We start from the raw sequence: 22,014 nt of genomic DNA, 5'->3' as shown, positions 1-22,014 counted from the left end.
CCACCCGGTGGCCCCGCCCCCGCCGGTGCCCGCAGAGCCGAGCCGCGCCAGACCGCTGCCGCCGTTTATTTCCGCCGCCAGGGGGCGGCCCCGCCGCGCCCCGCCCCGCCCCGGCCGCGCAGGGCACGGGGGGGTTCCGGGCCCGCCCCCGCCGCCGCGCCCGTTCAGGGGCTGCCGCCGGCCCGCGCCGCGCCGTGCTTCTCGGCGAACCTCCTGCGGGAGAAAGCGCCCTCAGGCACGGCCCCGGCGAGGAGGGGGTTGTCCCGGCACCGGGAACCCGCCTCCTCCCGGGAAGTTCCCTCCGAGCGAGGGGAAGAGGGTGGGCAGGGAGGAGAGAACCCGGGGTGACCCTCACGATCCCCCGCCCGCAACCAGCCTCCCACCACCCCACGTGTGACAGTACCTGCCTGCCACCAACGTGTCCCACCTGCACAAGCTCAAAAGGACAGGGGAAGCGGTGAGAAACTGTAACTGTTCCCAAGTATGGGGCCACGGGAGCTAAAGCCCTACACCTCATTTTAGGTGGGACAGACACCATTCCATGCCCCCCCGGAGGCGGGAAAAGGCACCAGAGCAAAGACAGACTCCTCCTGGGAGAAGGGAGAGGTGACACTGCAAGGCCACCAGACTCCTGCCAGCACCACCCTGAACCGACAGACGCCCAGCTTCTGCCACCTCCCACGTGTGCCACCACAGAACAGGGGCTAGCTGGGGAAGGAACCCCGCTGAGAATGCAAAATCCTCCCCCGAGCACAGCCACGTCTCGCTGACCGAACTGCTGAGTGACAGAGGTTGCTGCTGTCACTCAGAACTTGAGACAGACACGTGCCCTCTCTCAAGCCCGGGACAGTAAGGAATGCCCTTCTTTAGTGTAAAGGAAGATACAGAGCACCTTTCCAAAATCCCATGAGGATCCTCTCAGAGAAGTACAGAAATTGCTACTCTACAGCCAGAAGAGCCTCAGAAAAGGGACGCAGAAGATGGGCACGTGGAAGAACAGCAAAGACAGGCGGGGTGTCCCTGGGAAAGGATTTTCACCTCCTTTTCTTGAACGGATTTGCCCGGTGGATTCAGCAGGAGCCCTCAGCCACCTCTGTGCTCGGGTTAACAGGTCTGGGGGACAGCTCCAAAGGGGGACCCTAACGCTCTCTGTGGCACTATTCTGAGATGTAATTCCACTAAACTGAAATGATCTTTTGGAAGAACAGACCTGTTTAAATCAAATTCTTGGTGACTAAGAGCCACCCGCAGTCACCTAGGACCAGCCCTTTAGGAACTGGCACTTAGACTTTGCCGAGCTTCAACCTCCGACCCCGGGAATTCCCTAGACTTTCCATAGTAGGGAGAGGCTGTCATGGTGTCAAAAAGCCACGGGATCTCAAAGGTTTAACTGATCCCTGAGCCTCCACAGTCTTCTCCCAACTCCTGGAGCGCGCTGGAGCAAAGCTCAGTGCGACACCCGCCAGTGGCACCAGATTGGTCTCCCCTTTGTGGCATGACCCTGCAGAGGGAGACCCGGCCCTGCAGCCCCCTGCTCACTCGGGGCTGAGCCAAACCCTTCGTTATCTCTACCACCTTCCGCAGCACCTTGTAAGGAGTCAGCCGGGCTCACCAGGAGACACCCAGGCACTGAGGAGCCATCATTTCTGCTGGAAGCTTATCCCACCGATGAATCAAATTCACTTTTCAGAAACAACTACCCCATTACCTGCGTAAAGGCTGTCTGCCTGCCTGCAACTTCTACCCGTTAGTTACTATTCCGCTTTTCTCTGCTGGATTAAACCGCCTTTCGGAGTCTGGTTCCTTCACCCAGAATTATAGACGGCGTGCCATCTCATTTATGGCAAATTTAACAGACTTAACTTCCCCTCCAAACTCATTCTGAATTTTCTGTCTCTGTTCTAAAAAAAGACCCAGACACCAGAACTGGACACTTGTTCCACTATTTGCCTCATCAAAACCACGCACAGAGGTCAAACTTGCTCCCTGCTCTCTGTTATTCTCCGCTTACACTGAGAAAGATTAATTGCACTGTCCCTGTTGCCAAACAGAAAACTTCTTTCTAAAACAAGTGTTCCATAGCGTCAATACTGATTTCATAGAAATCTATAGTCCCATGATGACTTCTATCAACCGAATCCGTTACACCGAAGAACCAAGTGAGGTTTTTTTTGCTAAGCCCTATTCCTCAGCAGCTGTGTTTCTGGCAAACAGCTTCTATCCCACCAAAACCAGAAGCTCAGTGGCAATTCAGGAGACAGAATGCTTCCTGGGAATGACTGGAGGGGGCTGCACGCTGGGAAGAGGTGAAGCAGACAAACATCTGCCTCCTCTCTCCTTCAGCCCCAGTTCACTGCCTTGGCCCTGCTGTCTTGGGCCACAGGAGAGGAACGGGAGGACACGAGGCAAACCAAGGGCTGACCCTGGCTTGGGGCATATCTGAGTACTGCTGGGGATGGGGTTTTTGGGACTGACAGGGCGAGGTGTGGGTGGACTCTCACCTCCTGGCATAGTCGTACAACGCTCGTTTCCGCTCCTGCAAGGACAGATGCCGCTCCACGGGGGACTTCGCAAATTGCTTTGTAGCTGGCTGGAACAGAAAGCACAAGAGCCATCAGGGGATTGTCAAACAAAGCCAGGAGACCTCCTTTGCGGCTCTGCAAGGGTCTGGCATGCCAATTCGGTCTCCAATATAAAATGCCCTGTTCCCCTGACATCATTACTAGTCCTGAACACAGGCCATCATGCTCTGGCTGGCAAGCCATCAGACCAGAGGAGACAACACAGCCACCAAAATTACCTTGGAAGAAGGCACAGCTACGGAGCCCTGGATGCCAGAAGCAGCTGCAGCCTGGGAGGTAGACGGGGCAGGCAGGTCAGTACCAGCCTCCTTACTTTCAGGGGAGAAGGGTACTCTCCCCTCCAGCAAGTTGGCAATGGTGGTATCCACACAGTTGGTTTGGGCTGTAGGCATAAAGAGGATGTGTTAGAGAGGGAGCTGCTACATCAGGACACTCACATCCTTGCTGCCACTGTGCTCCACAGTGCAGCAGGGACAAGGTTTCTGCTTTCAGGTATCACAGAGACTTAGCATGGAAGGTGACCCCGCATCCCTGCTAATGCCCCAGGTGTCGCTTACCCAGGTCTACCCTGATGACCTCCAGAGGCACGTGAGGCAGCACCTCCTTGACCCGCTGAGCCATCGCTGTGATCCGCACATCCTCAGGAGCAACACCGGTCAGGCTGGAAGGCATCCTGGGCCTGGCTGCCAGGGGCTGGCTTGAGGCTGCAAGAGAAAGAACAGTGGGCACAAGAGGGTGGCCTAAAGGTCCACGGCCTTCAAGCTGCAACAGCTCTGCTTTCTCTAGTATGAACTGGTGTGCTAAGGAAGCCAGACTTCCTGCTCACCACCATCGTGTCTGTGCTCAGGAGTGGTGGTTCTCTCCCTGCCAGCTAGCTACAATCCCCAGCATAGAGCACACAGGCAGCCCCTGCTCCCCAGGGGGACGTCAAACATGCCTTCTCCTCTCCCTCCACGCAAGAGCAGACTGAGGCCTCCCCAAAGGCAAAGCCTAGGTGGCAGTTCCATAGTCAGGATGCTACCGAAGACACCCACCTGGGGCAAAGGGGAGAAGCGATGTGTGTCTCAGCCTCTTCATGTGTTCAGTTTTATCTGCTGCAGTGAGCCGTGTGGATACCACACCCAGCTCCATGGCCAAGAGCTGCAGAAATGTAGAGAAGAGTCACATGTACACGCCCCGCAACACGCATGACCCAGGCATGCCCATCTCACAGGGGAGCGTATCAGATGTACAGGCCTGCGTGGAGCCACGTCGAGGGGAAGAGGACTGGGAACTGATTTCTCCAGGGCCTCAGTGATGCATTTCAGTGTTGCATGGAGCACATGAAGGACCAGGAGTAGACAATATCATCCTGGCAAAACAGGCTGATGGGGAGATACGAGATCTTTGGTACAGGAGCTATGAAGCACCCAGCACATAAGGGAAAAGTGGAGAAACAATAGCTTTATTTGAGTTATGGTGTTATGAACAGGGAGTGAAAAGTTTGAACTAGATGGGGAGAGCCTTGATAACTGGTCGAAAGGATAACAAGGGGTAGCAAATAGGCCGTGGAAAAATTGAATAATTATACGGGGCAACAAATACGGGCCAGAGTTCCCATCATACAAATACACCCATCCAGAAATGCCCTTTGCAACTCTGCTTGCACCCCACTCTCCTCTGTGACCATCCCAAATTCCAGCAGTCCTACACATCCCTCTCCCAAGTCATCCTCCTACCTCCTGAACTCGGAGCGCAAAATCCTCACTCAGTTCTTCAGCTCGTCTGGGGACAGACGGCATCCACCTGAATGGGGACAACAGCACTGGGCTGACTGCTTCAAGGGCTGCTGGAGGAGCCAGCCCCATCTGGGATCAATAGTGCAATGGTACTACCCCCACCTCAGCTCTCCCTGCTCACCCCAAACCTCTCCCCAAAAGATGAGTGTCAAACCTCAACACTAGCTTGCAAAATTAAAGCACGGTTCAGAAGACAAAACTGGCTCATTGAATCTTTATTAGCGTTCAAGCGTAACATGTGAAGTACCTCCTAATGAAGTTCCCACAAAGGCCCCAGATGAGGAGAGACAGCCATTTACATGACAGTAGAAAACAGATCAGCAAGACTCAAGCTAGATATGGCTGGGGAAAGCTACAGCACAAGACTTTTCCTTACTGAAATACCCCGACCCCTAAATTTGACTCCAAGCCCCTTCCGCTGCCTATGGACCCTTATTACACCAACAGCACTCAGCCAGTCTGGGCTCACCTGGGCCCTAGACAGGTGTCTGAACCACCTCTGCAATTCACAAGGGATTGCAGGGAAGAGACAGACGCGAGAGGACTGAGCTGCCTGCAGGGAATCACCCATGGGACCTGAGCAACCCTGGGGTGAATTACAGCAGAGCAGCAAGCTTCAAAAAATATACCCAAAAAACTTAACATAAAAGCCCTGAGAGGCTCCTTCACCAACTGAACACAGGAACCAAGTGCCCTCTCCACTTCAGAAGTTGGTTGAAGCTGGTCCAGAAGCTGGACCTGGCATGGACCAAATAATGCTGAACAAAGTCATGCTGAGATATCACAATGAGGCTGCGCTTTAGCACATACCAAAAGATCTCTTACTAAACCAGCAAAAACACCAGGCGCTCTGCCCACCCTAAACCCTGCCCAAAATGGAAGAGAGAGAGATAGTACCTTACTTGATAAACTGTGAAGGGAACAAAGAAAGTCCAGAGCAGCTCTGTAATCCAGGAGGAGTCAGCCACACTCTGGGGAAGAGAGCACAATGAGATCACGGCCCACAAAACACGAGTTAGTCTGGTCTCCATCAGGGAAGCAGGCGGGCAGAACACAGCTAAGCCATGGCAGTAACAGATACACAGGTAGAGAGGTGTGGAGGACTGGGAAAGAGGGAATGGCAAACCCAGTGCACAGTGAGGGTAAGCCCCAGGGCAGATTCACCTTCATTAGTCTTCACCAAGCAGAGCAAGGAGTCAGTGTTTTCACTGCTTCGAGGCATTTTTTCCTCCCACTAGGACAGCAAGGTTTTCCCTCGTTATCCCCACATTCTCTACTAGACTGTGCCTTTAGACAGGACTGAAAAGACCTCCTAATTTTTCCTTATAATCATGAACAATCCTCCCTTATTCTGATGGGAACAGCCGATGTAACATCTCAACTTCCATAAGCTTTATTTCTTCATTTCCAAACAGGCTGCACTGTGAAGTAGTCTTCTGAACAACTCGTCTCTTTGAAGATAAATCATTAAAGGTGAGCTGTAATTAATTACTTTCTTCCTATTTCTAAAAATTCGTAAATAACCTTTTCCCTGAGAAGTACTGTGAGACCTGCCAGCAGAGAGCACTGGAATAGGTGCTGTGAAGCGGTGGGCTCTCCATCCTTCCCAAGAGGACACAGTCCTGAGCAGCTGGACTGTACTCAGAAGCTAGTCTGACTGAGAGCAGAAGGCCGAAATAAAGACCTCCAGAGATTGCCCCCAACCTACATTTTTCAATGATTCTAAAGAATTTGCTATTGAATGGTGTTGTTCGAAGGATTTTTGTAGTTGGTTACTTTTAACCTGCAGTGCCTAAACTTTCCACACGCTGGTGAGAACACATCTCAAGATCTACAGCTTGCAATGTAGCTGCCTTGGCTTCTTTTACACACGGCTTTATCCTCAACCAAAGCAGCGTGGCTCCAAGACAGGCCTCCTGCCTGGTTTATTCCATGGCCTAGGAAGAGGTGCCATAAATGAGAAAAGCCCAGAAACCACAGCCACCAAGGGTAACATAAAGAAGCCTCATCTCCTGGATAAACAGATCTAAGAAATTTAAGGTCAAATGCCTTAAAGCTATAACAATAGCCAGACTTCAGTTACGCTGCCTCGTGCCACAGAACACCACCCTCCTTCAAGGTTCCAGCCAATTGGAGCTGGAGAAAATTCCTTCTTAAAACCAAATTTGGTGGTTTGCTGAGCCCAGTGTCTAATATATATCACGTGTCTAAGAAAGCTTTCTGTAAAGCACTGATTGAACCATTCAAAGTATCGCATCTCCAGTCCTCGAAAGTTTCTGATCATTTGAAGTTACATAAGAAATCCAGCAGGATTTACTTAGCCCATGCGCATGAAAGGCAAAAAATCCTGCTCAACCTCTGAAGGTAAAAATGTGAGCCAAGAAGTAACTACAACCAATACCTTCAAATGGATCTGCAGTTTTGTGCATGCGGTTCTCCCTAACATTTGTGAAAGAAATGATGCACAGACAAATATACAACTTGTCTTGGAGGAGCCAAAACCATAAAAAGATAAGATATTCAGCTCTCCCACTTCTCTGGAGTAGGCATTCAAAAATTTAAAGCATCCTCAATGTTAGAAAACTGCATCTTAATCCAAACCTGAACTTGTGCATTACCAACATTTAGTCTCAGCATCTGCAAAGACGGCTGCCGTGTGCTCTGTCAGAAAAAAATAATTCTCCACTCTTAAGCTTCTTCTCCAACGTGCAAGCAGCTATCCACAACAATCTCCCTGCCTTTTCTCTGATAAGCCGATTAAGCTGAGTGCCTTTAAGTTCTGCTCTTTGGATTCTGCATGATGCTTATGGCCTCCTTGAACTATCTCTACTACTGCCCCACTTTCTTGGCAGCAGGGTTACCAGAGCTTGGCATAACATTTTAGCAGCAGTTTTCACCATTGCACACATGCAGCTAACACCGTATTCCTTGCCCTACCAGATATTCCTCGTTATGCATCCACAGACCGCATTAGACTTACAAGTAACAGCCATTCACTGGCAGCTATCAGTAGTTCACTGGATCAGAATCAGTAACCTAGCTCCTTCACTATCTATTAACCTGAACTTTACCAGCAGGGATGTCAATATTGTCATCTGCAGTGCTGATAAAAGCACTAAATAGCACTGGGCAAAGAACTAATCCCTAACAGAATCTCACTTTAAAAACACCTGTATGCTGATATCTTAGTATGGACAGCGATACACTGTGTCCTACTACCTTAAAAAGACAGACAATAGAGAATCAACTAAAATGCCTGAAAAATATAAAACGTAAGTGTCATTTAATTGAGTAAATCCATAAGTCATAACAAGAAACAAGAAAATCAACAAAATCTCACTCTGTAAACAAGCCGAGAACAGTTTAACTGCAATCTATTTAGCTGCGTTAGTATTATCATCATGAACTTTGCCACTTTTCTGAAGCTAATGTTGCATCATGTAACATGTCTGCATTTGGGAGACATGAGTCCAAAAACCTAATCCAAAGAGCCTTGCATAACCTTTGGCACATCAGCCACTCTCCAAAGTGACTGGAGCTATTCTTCCAAAGCACTTTAAAAGAAGTGGACTAACAAAGAAGAGGTGAGACACTGTGATGCTATGGTCATGAAAGCCAGACAGCACACTGCTAGAGAGCTGAGCCACTAAAATGTTTATCAAAATTGCCAGCATAACTAAAAGAGCATTGACTTAATGAAAGTTCCCTGGGAAAGGCACATGAAAAAACAGAAGCATTAGCACTGAGAAGCTACTCCTTGGGGTGACAGGACATGAGGCCAGGCTACACTACCCACAGGCTTCAAAGCAGAAGCAGAATTAACAACATCGCCAAGACCCTCACACAGTGCACGCCTCCACAACTCCTCCTTGCCCTATGACCCTGACTCACCACAGTGATCAAAGGCCTCTGAACTTGTAGGGCAACTGGCTGTACCACATCCAAGATTGAGAACGGCCAAGAGCTGAAAAGGAAGAATTCAGCAGTGAATGACCCCAAAGCTAAAACAAAGTGATGACAGTCCCGCCGCAGGAATACCCATTCCTAGTACCTGAAGCGGAGCAAGCCGGCCCGGCCGTTGGTGGCTGCCTCCTCCGGGAACAGCAGCAGTGGTGGGTTTCCTCTGTGGGACGAATATACCTTCAGGGAATCCACCAGCTCTGCTCGGCTTCCTGTTACTCCCAGCTCCATGAATCCCCGTGACCAGCAGATGAAGCCAGGGGCACCGTTCAATGCTGGCTGCAAGGGAAAGCAAGAGTAAGGAAGGAATGCTGTCCTGTCCTCCCTTCAAGGCCTACTTTCCCAGATGACAGTGGGAGACAAAGTTCCCACATATTAGCAAAAATGCCCCTGGGGGCTGAGGGAGCGACCTTGCATGCTAGAAGCACTAGTAGCAGAAAACACGTTACTGCCAGGCTTCAGCAACTGCTCTGGCCCCAGTTCCCTATGAATTTGATTCCTAATCTTCAGTTCAGACTGTACTCTGTCTGTCTGAGAAACAAACTCCCCCCCCTGTCCTGGGCAACAACCATGTTTCCCCATGTTCTCTCTAGTAGTTCCTGACACACTTGGCAAAGGATACACTACTTCCAGGAGTTACTCTTCTCCAGGTAAGGAGCAAATCTACTGCTGTTAGCATATAGGACCAACCAACTCACTCCCAGGCACGTTTGGAGCCTGTTGATTCAGGAACTCCACATATAAGGAATTTCACAAGAGTACAGGGAAAGTTACACAACCACTAGCCCAACACTGCCCCACCACGCAGCTCCCCTCAGCACTCCTCTGCAGTGCAGCCGGCTGTCCGCACCCAAAGAAGTGGCACTCAATGCTGTGGGAAAACCCCACAGCCAACCCTGCTTCTGACACCACCTACTTGAAAGGCCAGAAAAAGATACAGGTGCTAAGATTCGCCCACTCTCCTTCCATAAAATCAATACTTGCTGTAACATTTCCTGTTCCTCCTCACCCTGTTTCATTTTTTCATGCAGAGCCTAAAGCATGACACTGAACCACAGAAAAAAAATCAACGCATGTGCAATCCTGAGTTAATAAATACGAACTGAAGAGGCTAAGAGCTACACCTAAATTCTGAATTAACTCTCTGTGCACTTCTCTTAGAGGTGCTTCCAGACCTTCCATGCTCCAGCTCCAAGTTACTTACCGTATTACATGAGGTCAGAAGGTTGATGACGTTGTGATCAAATTGGGTAACGTGGTTGGCGATATACACTCTCACATTGACATCACGAAGCCGGGGATCACTTTGCCGCACAAATAAGCCCAGCACTGAGCACATCACACGTACAATAAACCTGGGGGTGGGAAAGTGGTTTCCTCAAGTCTTGCAGTCTGAGCTGTCGCTGGCTTACACATATAACAAACAGAACAGAGACTTGGGAAGTCATGTGACTTGCAAAAGGACACTGGTAGGAAATGGAAACGATATGACAGATGTCTGGGACAGGAATTTGGGGGGCTGCAGTTGGGGCTGAAGGCTGCCTGCAGAGCTGTAGCTGCAGCATGAAATATGGGGCAGCAAGTCACACACAGAATTTCTTAGCAGGATACCCAGCTGATCCAAGTGTTTCAGATCAGTCCTTGAGCACTCAAGAGGCAATTGCCAGCTTTGGTCTTGGCAGAGAAGACACTTTCGTGGGTCCTGGGAACAAAGAGTCCCGAAAACATAGCTCCCCACAAAGCTCTGCATGAACAAAGCCTCCATGGTTAAGGACTCCAAATGGGTGAGGGCAGCCCTCCTGCCCCATGCTGCCCCACAGCATTGCCTGCACACCACATTCCCACCCCAGGCAACAGCAGGAGCTCTGTGCCCTTGAGAGAGCTGGGTTCACGCACCGTCGCAGCACACTGTCAGGCAGGGCGCAGCTGACCAGAAAGACATGTACGCCAATGAAGAGGCGTAGGATGAGCAGGCAGAGCCCCACGGGTGCGTAGAGCAGCAGGGCCAGCAGCAGAAACCCATCGGTCGGAAACCTGTAGGGCCAAAGAGCAACACAGACAGCTTAAGCATGGCTGGGACACACATGGGACAGTCAGACACCCAACTGCCCGCTCAAGCACTTACTAGGGACTGCCCTGCACACCCTGCTCTGCGTGACCTCCCCCCTCCCCCCCCCAACGAGATACCCAGCCCATCCCGGGCCTCCCCGCGGGCCGGCCGAACACAGCCTGGACCCTCACCGGTCGCCCCATGGGACACCCCGACCTTCCCCACGGACGTCTCGAGAGATATCCCTTTCCCCAGTGCATCCCCGTGGCCTCCCGCCAGGGATCCCCCCAGCTTCTTGCCCTCCCGTAGGAGGCCTACGGGACACTCCGCCCCCCGCCCCGGGAGCCCGCGGCCCCCCCCCGCGGAACCCGAAGTGGACCACGCGCGTCCCCCAGGCCGCCACGGCTCTCACCGGTACGAGTCGAAGAGCCGCTCGGGGCCCGGGGCCGCAGGAGGCTCCATCCCAGCTGCACCCGGTGCCTCAGGGGCGCCCGACACCCGCCGCCATCTTCCCCCGCGGCCGCCCGCCTGGCCAGCGCGGGGCAGCCTGGGAGGTGCGGCGCCTTCCCAGCATGCACCGCGCTCCCTCACCTCTCGCCGCGGGCCCTGGACGGGCGGCGACGCGAGGAAGCCGGCTGGCGGGGCCGGTGCTCCTGCCGCAAACCCTGCCGGCCCTCCCCCACCGGCCGCCGACGCTACGGCTACCGGGGCGGCTAGCGGCGGGACTACAGCTCCCAGCAAGCCCCGCGGCGGATGACAGCTTCCGGCAGAACTGCGGCTCCCAGCGTGCCCCGCGGCGGGACTACGCCTCCCAGCGGGCCTAGCGGGGCGGGGTTTTGTTTCCCAGCGTGCCCCGCGGGCGGGCGCCGGAGCAGCATGGCGGCGTTGGCGCGATGGGTGAGGGTCCCGCTGCGGTTGGGCGCTGTGCATTGGTGCCGGGCGTTGTGCGGGGTCGCCGAAGCCCCCCAACATCCCCCTCCGCCACCGCCTCCCCCTCCCCCTTCCGCCGGGGGCCGCGCGCTGGCGGCGGCGCTGGGTGCCGGGACGGCGGCGCTGGTGCTGCTGTGGGCCAGGGAGGGCGAGGGCCGGCGGGCCGTCCTGCCCGCGCTGCGTGCCGCCGTGCCCGCCCCGCCGTCGCCGCCGGCTGCCTCCCCCCGCGCCGCCTTCAACTTCATCGCCGACGTGGTGGAGAAGACGGCGCCCGCGCTGGTCTACGTGGAGATCGTGGGCAGGTACCGGTACCGGCGCCGGCCCGGCCCGCAGCCCCCACGGAGCCGGTTTCCCCACTACCCGACGGGGCAGGTTCCCTCTTGCCCCTGTCCCCGTCCCCTCCCGTCCTGCTCTTCCGAGAAGGGTCCGGCTCCATCCTCCCCACACCCCCTTAAGGAGAGATCCACCACCCTCCCTGGCCGCACGGCTCCCCCTTCCTCCCGGCCCCTTGCTATGGCTACCTCCTGTTCCAGACAGCCCGAACCGGGTACAGCACCCGGGTGGGGTCCCAGCAGTGCTGCGGGAGGGACAGATCCGCCCTCTTGCCCCACTGCCCGCGCACACAGCTGGCTCACAGTCAGCCTTCGCCATGAGGACACGATGCTGCTGCACCGTCACCTTCTTGTCCTCCAGGACCGTTTTGGCAGAGCTGCCTCCTAGGCAGAGGCCCCAGGTTGTCCTGTGGCACAGGGTTACTCTATCCCAGGAGCACGACTTTGCATTTACCTTTGAACTCCATAATGTTCTGGCCATCCTGTGTTTCCAGCTTGTCAAGGCACTTCTGAATAGTAGCTCTGCCTTTCAGCTTGTTGACTGCTCCTTCCAGTGTAGTGTCACCTGCGGGCTTGCTGAGTGTGTGCAGTGTCCCATCCTCTAGTTCATGAATAGAGGCATTAAATGGTGTTGGCCCTTCTCTCAGTAGCTGACCACCGACCGGCTTTGGACCTCAGTGGTCCAGCCAGTTTTTCATTCACCCAATTTGATCATCAGCCTGCATGTCACCTGCATGGCGAGAAGGGTACAACAGGAGACCACACTAAAAGCTTTCTTGAGGTAAACAATGTCTGCTGCTCACCCCTTATCTGCATAGCCACTCATCTGTTCGCAGAAGCCAGCCAGCTTGGTCAAGCGTGATTTGCCATTGGTGACTCTGTCCTGGCTGCTCCCAGTCCCCTCTTTGTTTGTTGTGCAGCAGGAAGTGTTTCTGGGAGCATTTGCTCCATAACTTTCCCAGAGATGGAGGCAAAGCTGACTGACCTGCAGTTTTCAGGACCTTTTTTCTTGGCAGTCTTGCAGGCTGGTGTGACTTTTGCCTATTTCCAGCCATCAGGAGTCCACCTTTACCACAGTGACATTTGAGCACTTGCAGGGACATCAGCCACCCCTCTCACATGTATCCTGTCTGGTGCCATGGGCTTGTGCGTGTCCCGTTGGCTTCAGCGATACTTCCCTTGATCTTCTGTGTAATGCTGCATTCCCACAGACTCTGCCTCTGGGCACAGGGACTTGGGAGGCCCAAGGAACCATGCAAAAAGGCAGTGAACACCTCATCCCTTTCTGTGTCTTGTGTCACTAAGTTCCTTGCCTCAGTTGTCACCAGGCCTTCCCAAGGAAGTCAGGGTGATTGATGTCCCCTATGGGGACCGGGGCCTGCAATTGTCAGTCTTCCTCTAGCTGTTGAAAGAAGATGTATCCATCACCTTCCAAGTGGTTATTCCTGCTCTGAGGCAAGGCTCTGTGTGTTTAGGCTTCTTTGCACAGATCACAACCCTTCCTACTTGCCTCCTTGCTCTTCTTTCCCAAAGAGCCTGTGCCATCTATTGCAGCTCTCCACTCACCTAAGCTTCCCACAGTGCCTCTGTGGTGCCAGCGGAATCGTACCTTTGTAGTGTGTGGACTCCCTATTCCTCATGCTTGTTTGCCTGTCACGTACTGTTTGTGTGGACTCTCGAGATGGGCATCTTTCATGGGCAAGTGAAGGAGTCTTCCCCAACTGTGCTGTTGCCCAGATATCCTCACTATCCCTTGCTTCTTTCCAGGCCTACCAGTCTGGGCCACCCGGTTTGCCTGGCTGCTGCCTGCCCACCCGCCTAGTCCCCTCAGGGTTCCTAACACCCCTTCCTGACCTGTGCCCACCTTGCAGGCATCCCTTTTCGGGCCGCGATGTGCCCATCTCTAACGGCTCGGGTTTCCTGGTGTCTCCGGATGGGCTCATTGTGACCAACGCGCATGTGGTGGCAAACCGGCGGCGCGTGCGGGTGAAGCTGGCCAGTGGCGAGCAGTATGACGCTGTGGTGCAGGATGTGGACCAGGTTGCAGACATCGCTACCATCAAGATCAAGCCTAAGGTGTGCATTGTGGTTGTGGAGACGCTCCATTCATTCCCTCCCATCCACTCACTGTCCTCTTCTCTTCCAGCACCCGCTGCCCACCTTACCCCTTGGGCGCTCCTCCGAGGTGCGGCAGGGAGAGTTTGTGGTGGCCATGGGCAGCCCATTCGCCCTGCAGAACACCATCACCTCCGGCATCGTCAGCTCTGCCCAGCGGGGCAGCCGGGAGCTGGGCTTGGCCACCTCTGACATGGAGTACATCCAGACTGATGCTGCTATCGATGTAAGGGGACCTTGTGGTGCATGGCGGGTTGGGACCTCATCCTGGCTGCCCTCTTTGGGGAGGGGGGAGCTGGGGAAGGGCTGCGGGTGCCATGAGGTCAGAGGAGGCTAAACACAGAGCACTGGGAGACGAAGGGATTCTGGCCCCGCACCTCGGGCTGTGTTTCTTGGCCTGACCCTGTTCTCTGGACTCTGCCTCCCTGCCACGGGTCCTACTGTGTGAGGATGTCTCTTTCATGGCCTGTTTACTGCTCTCTTCTCTGCTGCAGTTTGGGAACTCCGGGGGCCCCCTTGTCAACTTGGTAAGTTCTCCTACTTGCACCCTTGCTGGTGGGGGCAGAGATGTGTCGCGTGCCCTTCAGACTGTGCCCCCTGGGGCTTGATGGCCCTTGGTGGGAGCACTTGTGGGTGCTACAGCTGCTGGGAGGGAGGGACTGTGCGTGCTCCAGGCTCTTTGTGAGGAGGAGTAGGGGATCAGTGCAGTGTGGGAGCCCTGTGCGGCATTTGTTTTGGGGAGCCTGAGCCGATGGGACTCTGGTGTGCCTGGTGAGGCCAGCATGGCTGATGCTGGCAGGGCAGGGGGGTGCTGCGTGGGCTTCAGCCTGTGGGACCGGTCCCCGGCCAACCTCAGCAGGGTTGGGCAGAAGAAGCAGGCCGGGAAGGGATGGGCGCACTGGTGGGACTCCAGGCTTGCACAGTAGTTCTCCTCCTCTCTACAATGATGCAGTGCCCTTTCCCCTGCAGGATGGTGAAGTGATTGGGGTGAACACTATGAAGGTGACATCAGGCATCTCTTTTGCCATCCCCTCAGACCGGCTGCGGAAGTTCCTGCAAAAGGAGGAGCAGCGCAAAAGTGAGTTGCATGCCTCCCTGCTGGGGTGTTGGGGGAAGGAGGAGAATGAAAGAGGGAAGTTCTGGCACAGCTTCTCTGAGAGAAGGGCAAGCAGGGCAGGAGAAAGAGTCTTTGGGGCTAAGAAGATTCTCCCATCTGGCATGAAACTCCCCTCTCCCATGGGAAAGCTGTACTGTTACTTCCCTGCTCACAGGGCCCTAATAAACTGCAAGGAGGATGCTGGCCTGCATCTGCTGCAGATAAAGACTTTTAAAGTGTCCCAAGTAGCTTGCGTTTAAGTCCCCATGGGTAGGGGAGGACTTTTTTTTTTGTCCATTGCTACTTTCCATTATCTCAACATATGTGTAAATCAGTGGACCATTTGTTGGTGTTTAAAAAGGGAAAGGATGACCTGAAAACTGGGGGCTACTTAGCCTTGTATATACTAATGGAAACGCAGGTGCAGGATTCAGCTATATTGTAAAGGACAGATTGTTAATTTAGTCCTGTAGAACACTGGTTTTGTTCCTTTGTGTTTGCGATAATTTATTTAATGCAGACTCTTGCTATCTGGTTCTCATGTTGACACCGTGGGGTGATATTCTCAGTCAAAAAAATGACAACTCAAACCACAAAAGCGAAATATGCAATACCTATAAAGTTCTAACTGCTCAATGGAACTTAAATAAGCCGTTGGTAGGGAATCGGAATGAATCCCTCCTCACGATGTCTGCCTTGAGGTGTGTGGACTTTGTGACTTGGGTGGCTCAGACCAGCCCTATTTTGAGTGCATGTCTGTTTTCAGCCTTGTCGTTTGATGTCCTTTCCTTTGACAGGCTCTTGGTTTGGCAATACAGAGACAAAGCGCCGTTACATAGGAGTAATGATGCTGACTCTTACGCCGAGGTACGTGTTCTAAGGTTGGGGTCCAACAGGCCAGTCTTGCTGGGGCATGGTGGTGGCTGTGTGATGGGGATCTTCCAAACTAACTGCAAGTGCCTGTTTTTGGGAGGACTGTCTTCACAGCCTAAGCATTCACTCTCAAGTCATTTTGTGCTTGTGTTTAGACTCTAGGCTGTGTCAGGGGTAAATTAGAAGCTTGCAAGGTTCTAGACTTGTGGCAGAATCTGCAAGCAGATAAAGTCCCTGAATCTACCCCCCAGAGTGCCAGATCAGTCTATAATTGTCATTGAGGGGAATTCAGTGAAGAGCCCTTGCAGCACAGCGTGAATGAAGAGCCACCAGGAACATTGTGTAATTAATAGATACACAACGTATCAACTGAAAGTTGTGATGAAACAGTTGAGCAAGTTGTATTTTCTGGGAGGAGGGATCTACCAAGTGAATTGCTGTGGTGCAGAAACCATTCTAGAATATGGGACATTCAGAATAAGAAATTGCAAGATTCCCTGCAGTAGAGTCAACTGAGGGAGGAGGTGAACAGGTAGCAGAGCAGGCTTTGTTGGCGCACACACAATGTGGCTGCCACCCACAGGGTGGTATGAGGCTCATGGCTGTGGCTTGGGAAGGGCATTGTGTTATCTCTGCATCTCAAGGAATGCTCTGGTCAGCAACGAGGACTGCAGACAGACAACCAGCTTGGGTGTGGTAGAAGGATCACCTGTTGCCCTTGCTTCAGCTGGTCCCCAAGACATGGCTGTGGCCTTGGTGGCCAACCAAGCACCCTGAGACAGGTGCCCTGCAGGCAGTGGCAGCTGTGCCATGCTGAGGGCTGGACAGCCCTGGTCAGGTCTGCAGGGAGCTCTGCTGCAGGAGCTATACCTGAGTGCCTACCAGTAGCCTCCTAGATGCAGCAAGTGCATGTGTTAGGATTGCGCTAGACCTGCACTCTCACCTCTGAGAGCAGTTCTCCTCTGGTTCCTTGGCTTTTGCAGGCAACTTTCAAGAGACTTTTAACGACTTTTGGGGCTCAGCATGCTAAGTGGGGTTGGTTGTAGTGTGCTTGGCAGAAACACCTTTCAGGGCTGTGCTCTGCCCTTGCTAAAGCTCTTGTGGCTCTGGTGTGTTGGTTGGGTTTGCGGGCTGTCTGCACCTCTGGACACCATGAGCAGTCGCTGAGGTTCCTGCCTGGGACACAAACGGAGGAACAGATGCTCTGTTCCTCCCGAGATTTGGGGGAGTGAGGTGGGTGGGGAACACTGTCAGCATTGCTGGCATACCAGTAGGTGCCCAGATGCCCAGTAGATGGTGCTGGTACTCGGCAAAACCTATGGGAGGTGGGAGCCCAACCTCCTCTTGCTTCACTGGACAGGCATGCAGGACAAAGTCTGTCAGGGAAGAAGCGTGAAATGCTTAGGACCTGGCTCCTAGGAAGTGGGTCCAGCTTCAGCACAGCCAGCGAGCAGTCTGGCAGTAGGTCCTTGGAAACCATTTGACTGCAAGTCTTGTTTGTGCCCAGTTGCTGGGAAGATCTCTCAACAAGGGATTGCTCGCCTTGGAATTGGGTGATCATGCTGTCTGAACACGCTCATTTGAAAGGCCAGAAACTTACCCTAGCACAGGAAAAAGGAGAAGCTCCATGTTGGATACCTCGTTGCTCCTCGGCATCCTGGTCCTGCTGCGCAGATTGACCGGCAGGCAGGAGCTTCCCAAGACACCAGACTTTTGCTCTGCTGCCTGAACGGAATGGAGGTGTGCCACTGGCTTGGAGCTCAGCTGTGGTAGAGCTTGAAGGTATGCTTGCCTTGGCCACAAAAAGCCAGGGGAAGAGACAGGGCCCTGGCTAGCACAGCCCTCTGCAGTCATCTTACAGCATGGAGTAAGTAGGGACTGAGCAAAGGACTTTGAAAACAGCACAGAAAAGAGATGCAGATTATTTGGAACAGGTTCTACGTGAAACTGCTGCTGGGGTGTGTTGCTGGTCAGGGCTGTTACTAGAGGGACTCCAAAATATGGGTTGGTTCTTGATGTGTTGTGTGATAAAACTTGCTGATGCTGTAGGGTTCAAAAGAGCAACTGGAAAACCTTACAAAAGAAAAATCTTACTGGCTTTTAAATGCAAAGATGTAGCATTACAGCTCAGGAGCTTCTTGATCCGGGTAGCTGGAGGCCATAGGCATCTGGGGAACTGTCTCATCTGCAGCTGGCGTGGTAGGTGATAGGGTGGTAGGGAAGATGAACACCTCATCTCACTGACCTGTGAACTGGGTTTGGCTGAGATGGAGTCATTTTCTTCAGAGCAGCCCGTGTGGGGCTGTGTGTTAGATCTGTGACCAACACTTGGTAACGCACAGACATTTCAGCCATTGCTGAACAATGCTTGCATGGCATCATGGCCTGCCCTGCTTCTCACTTGGCACTCCAGGGAGGAGGCTGGGAGGGGACACAGCAGGGACAGCTGACCTGGACCAGCCACGCCATATGACGTTGTGCTCAGCAGTAAAATTGGGGGGTAGTTTTTCCAAGGTAGCCATTGCTCGGGGATTGGCTGGGCATCAGTCTGCTGGTGGGAGGTGGTCAGTGAGTGCTTTTGCATTACCTGTCTTTTTTTTTTCTCCTCCTTTTTTTTTTCCTTTTCTTTCTTTCTTTACCTGTTGAACTATCTTTATCTAGACCCACGAGTTTTCTTGCTTTTGCCCTTCCAATTCTCTCTCCCGTCCTGCTGGAGGAGTGACCAAACAACTGGGTGGGGACTTACCCCCCAGCTGGGGTCAACAACCCACTACAGCCAGGTGCAGCCACTCTTAGTGCTGTGTAGCCTAAAATCACAAAATCACACATTTACTACATTTGTAGAGACCTGCTTAAGGGCATGTATTGTTCAGTGTTAGTGACTGAGGTGAAGAAGCAGACTTGACTTTGCAAACGTGCAAGCCACACTAAATCAACAGTTCTATCAGTAGTGCCCAGTGACAGCACATGAGAAAATAGGCAAAAACTGAAACACATGAGACTCTATCTGACCACAAGAAATCACTATTTTACTGTGAGGAGGGTGGTCAAAGCCTGGCATAGGTTTCCTGGAGAGGTTGGAGAGTCTCCAACCTTGGAGATAATTGAAACTTGACTGGACACAGTCCTGCACAACCTGCTCTGATTGAGCCTGCTTGAGGAGGGGAGTTGGACTAGATGATCTCAAGAGGTCCCTTCCAACCTCAGCCATGCTGTGATCCTGTGAAATCAAGAAGGGATGGCAGTTTGCAAAGGTGTGTGAAAAAGCACAGTAGAGTTTAGCAAGGATCAGTGTGAAGTGGGGAGCCATAACTGGCTCAACAGGTACCTGAAGAGGGGCTAGGAGACGGGCATAGTGACTGTGGGAATTTCTGGGGCTGCAGTGGGTCAGAGCTGAGGCCCAGTGTTTGAGGGAAGAACGCTGTTTACAAGATGCATGGTCCCTCCATTCTGGTGAGATCCAGCTGGAGTGCTGTGTCCGGTTCTGGACACTTTCAGGAGGGGTGAGGAGCAGTGGGAGAGAGTCCAAAGAGGAGCAATGAGAGGTGCAGAATCTAAGCTAGGTTTAGAAAACTTAATCTGTGGGAAGATTGGAGGAACTGGGATTGTTTAATCGATAGACTCCAGAGGAAAGGTGCGGGAATACCTCTGCTTGACACGTCTGGCAAAAAGAGGGGTCACAGCTTTTGTTCTGTGTCCTACCTGCCAAAGGCAGAAAAGTGAAACTGCAGCAGGGGAGTGGTAGACCTGATAACCACAAAGGGCAGTCTAACATGGGGTGTGGCTCAGACAGGGGTCTGTGATCCAGCTGTCAGCTGCTCTGGTAGTTTCCCGCTCTCCCTGGCACAGTCAGGGCTTTTGTCCTCTAGTTTTTGACAGGAAGATGGTGGTGTTTGGGTGCCCCTGGAGTTTGCAGCTGGTCACTTGTCCTTAGCAGTGTGCTGGGACGCAGGAGGAGAGGTTCTGTGCCATGGTCTCCAGGCCTGTGCAGGCATGGCAGGTTGGGAACCCTGCTCTGCCTCCCAGCTCCTTACTATGATGCTAATTTTCACTCTGCAGCATCCTGGCTGAGCTGAAGCTGCGCGATCCCAGCTTCCCCGATGTCTCCTATGGAGTGCTAATCCACAAGGTGATCATTGGCTCCCCGGCCCATCAGTAAGTGCTGCCCGGTGTTTTGGCGGGGTGGCATGGGAGAGCAAACTATGCAGCTTGGGGAGTGTTTTGCTCTGGAGCAGCAAGGCTTGGGCCCTGCAGCTGTCAGAAACCAACTGATGATCCTTGCCCAAGCTTGGCGTCCTGTTGGCCAAAATGCCTGTGTGGCTGGAGGAACGCCTGATGCAGCAACCCAAGCCTCCTGTAGTACCTGGTTCTCCTTCCTTCTGGGAAGACGAAGCCAAGTGCCTGCTTCACCCTCTGTGTGTTCCTGTCATCATTCTCCCCGCAGGGCAGGGATGAAGGCAGGTGATGTTGTGCTGGAGATCAACGGGCAGGCGTCACGCCGTGCGGAGGATGTGTACGAGGCAGTACGGACACAGCAGAGCCTGGCCTTGCTGGTGCGGCGTGGCTACGACACCTTGCTGGTGAGCGTCATCCCAGAGGTCACAGAGTAGCGGTGCTGTGGCGCAGGCTGCTGCGGGCGCTGGTTGGCGGTGCTGGCCAAGAGCCGAGGACACAGAACTGAGCCGTGACTGTGCCGGTCAGGGAGAGACTGAGAGCTTGTGAGGGACTGGAAGGGGCCAGGCAGAGGGGCCCAGCCCAGTGCTTGGGTGGACTTGTGGTGCAACTGCTCCCTTCTGTACTCAAATAAAGCACTTTTCTAGGGTCCCTCCAGCGCTTTGTGGCCTCCTTCCCACGGCAGTGGCAGTTGCCTAGGGGAGGTTGGGCTGTGTGGGACCCTGTTCCTCCTGTTAGTCCTCACATGAGTCCTTCCAGCTGGGGAGGAGCACAGCGACTGTGCTTCCAGGGATCTCCTCGGTGTTAGAGTAGAGGTGTCCTGCCATCCATTCGGCACCTGCAAAGGCTGTGATCTGACTCTTCCATCTGTAACATGCAGGCACCTGTCAAGCCATGGCTTGTGAGGCCACCTCCTCTGTGAGTGAGAGTGGCCCTGGGGCTGCTCTGGGGCAGGCTTTGCCAGGGCGGCTCTCCCTGCCTCCCTGGTGTGCCGGCTGAGCTGGGCCTCGGCAGCACTCCTTGCTGTGGCTGTGCTCAGGAGGCCAGAGGGACGTGGCAGATGTCTGCCTGGTCAGATTGCATCCACTGGGAGCACTGCAAAAGCTTTAAGGTCTGCATCCACATCTTGCAGCCATGAAGCAGCTTTCAGGGCCATGGTGAAAGGGGTGTCCATGCTGGACTCTGAGATGACCGGGGCAGCATCTTGCTGGCCCTGATGTTCAGGAAGGCCGAAGGTGGGAGCCTGTGCCGGGGCTATGCGTGCCTCCTTGGTGCTCCCTGTCTGTCCCTCCCCCAGCCCGGCATCTGTCTGTGCCGGAGCGCTGCTCTCCCACGCACGCAGCCTGGCCCCTGGGGACAGTTGGGGCCCTCCCTGTGCTCTGCAGCTGGTGGCCAAGAGCCTGGCTGGCCCTTCTGGGAAGGAGCAGCTCTGGTTGTTCCTCGCCTTCCTGGAAGAGCCGCTGCTCTGCTCCGGCCCCTGCCAGAGGCTTTGGGAGGCAGGCAGCTCTGCGGCCGGGGCTGCCTTGAGGGGCCGTGTCCAGCCTGGATCCGGCAGGAGGAATGTGCGTGTCGAGCCAGGCCTCCGCTCCTGACGGGGCTCCCAAGCCCTCGCCTCTGCCTGTTATTTTTAGGAGATGAAAGAAGCACAGTTCCTTGGGGGTGCTGTGGCAAAGGGCGGCTCCGAGCCGCTGCTTCCCCCCCCTGCACTCTTCCCGCCCCGGAGAACAGGCCTCCTTTCAGGCGGCCCTGGCCCCGCCAGAGGAATTTGCTCCCCCGGCAAGCCCCAGCCGGCTGCTCGCAGGGGAAATAGCTGAGACGCCGGCGGCGTTTCTCGCATAGCTGCTCCGGCAGCGCTGACCGCAGTGCTTTCCACTGCCTGGAGCCAGGGCTTGCCCCAGCCCAGCTGCCGGCTGCCCCTCTCTTCCTCACCAGGCAACAGAGCAGAGCGGTCTGTGTCCCCCGGCTGCAGATGGGACCAGAGTGTCGGGCTGAGGTGGGGTGTTCCTGCCTTTGCCCTTGTGTCATGTCCTCGTTCTCTGTCCCAAGTGCCTCTGCCCCTGGCTCTGCTGGGCTCTGCTCCCTCCACGCCAGCCAAGGCAGCCCATCTCCGCTGCGGGACGGCAAT

At 54.1% G+C, this 22,014-nt stretch overlaps 2 protein-coding genes across 2 annotated transcripts; one reads left to right on the top strand and one right to left on the bottom strand.

Moving 5' to 3' along the window:
• Positions 1-50: 50 nt before the first annotated feature.
• AUP1 (AUP1 lipid droplet regulating VLDL assembly factor) lies at positions 51-10,885 on the bottom strand. The gene is made up of 12 exons (XM_082482062.1): positions 10,783-10,885; positions 10,217-10,354; positions 9,525-9,675; positions 8,412-8,599; positions 8,252-8,324; positions 5,258-5,331; positions 4,301-4,367; positions 3,617-3,722; positions 3,140-3,286; positions 2,801-2,964; positions 2,502-2,590; positions 51-213 (listed from the first exon to the last, which is right to left on the bottom strand). The coding sequence occupies exons 1-12, from the start codon at positions 10,830-10,832 to the stop codon at positions 165-167; spliced, it is 1,296 nt and encodes a 431-aa protein (XP_082338188.1). The 5' UTR covers positions 10,833-10,885; the 3' UTR covers positions 51-164.
• A 356-nt stretch (positions 10,886-11,241) lies between these two features.
• HTRA2 (HtrA serine peptidase 2) lies at positions 11,242-20,540 on the top strand. The gene is made up of 8 exons (XM_082482784.1): positions 11,242-11,602; positions 13,504-13,708; positions 13,779-13,973; positions 14,242-14,274; positions 14,717-14,825; positions 15,641-15,710; positions 19,776-19,871; positions 20,161-20,540. Exons 1-8 carry the CDS (start codon positions 11,247-11,249, stop codon positions 20,324-20,326), a joined length of 1,230 nt encoding a protein of 409 aa, XP_082338910.1. The 5' UTR covers positions 11,242-11,246; the 3' UTR covers positions 20,327-20,540.
• Positions 20,541-22,014: the final 1,474 nt, after the last annotated feature.

Source organism: Vanellus vanellus (genome assembly GCF_965231255.1).
Source record: "Vanellus vanellus genome assembly, chromosome: 4".
NCBI lineage: Eukaryota > Metazoa > Chordata > Aves > Charadriiformes > Charadriidae > Vanellus > Vanellus vanellus.
Note: the sequence above shows the minus strand (reverse complement) of the source record. Positions and strands in the feature narration are given on the sequence as shown.

Coding starts and splice junctions, on each gene's coding strand:
- HTRA2 (XM_082482784.1), top strand. CDS start 11,247: ATGGCGGCGTTGGCGCGATGGGTGAGGGTCCCGCTGCGGTTGGGCGCT. Junction 14,275..14,716: donor GGGGCCCCCTTGTCAACTTG/GTAAGTTCTCCT, acceptor TTTCCCCTGCAG/GATGGTGAAGTGATTGGGGT. Junction 15,711..19,775: donor ATGCTGACTCTTACGCCGAG/GTACGTGTTCTA, acceptor TTCACTCTGCAG/CATCCTGGCTGAGCTGAAGC.
- AUP1 (XM_082482062.1), bottom strand. CDS start 10,832: ATGGAGCCTCCTGCGGCCCCGGGCCCCGAGCGGCTCTTCGACTCGTAC. Junction 8,600..9,524: donor TTCTGACCTCATGTAATACG/GTAAGTAACTTG, acceptor TTTCCCTTGCAG/CCAGCATTGAACGGTGCCCC. Junction 3,723..4,300: donor TTGCGCTCCGAGTTCAGGAG/GTAGGAGGATGA, acceptor ACATTTCTGCAG/CTCTTGGCCATGGAGCTGGG.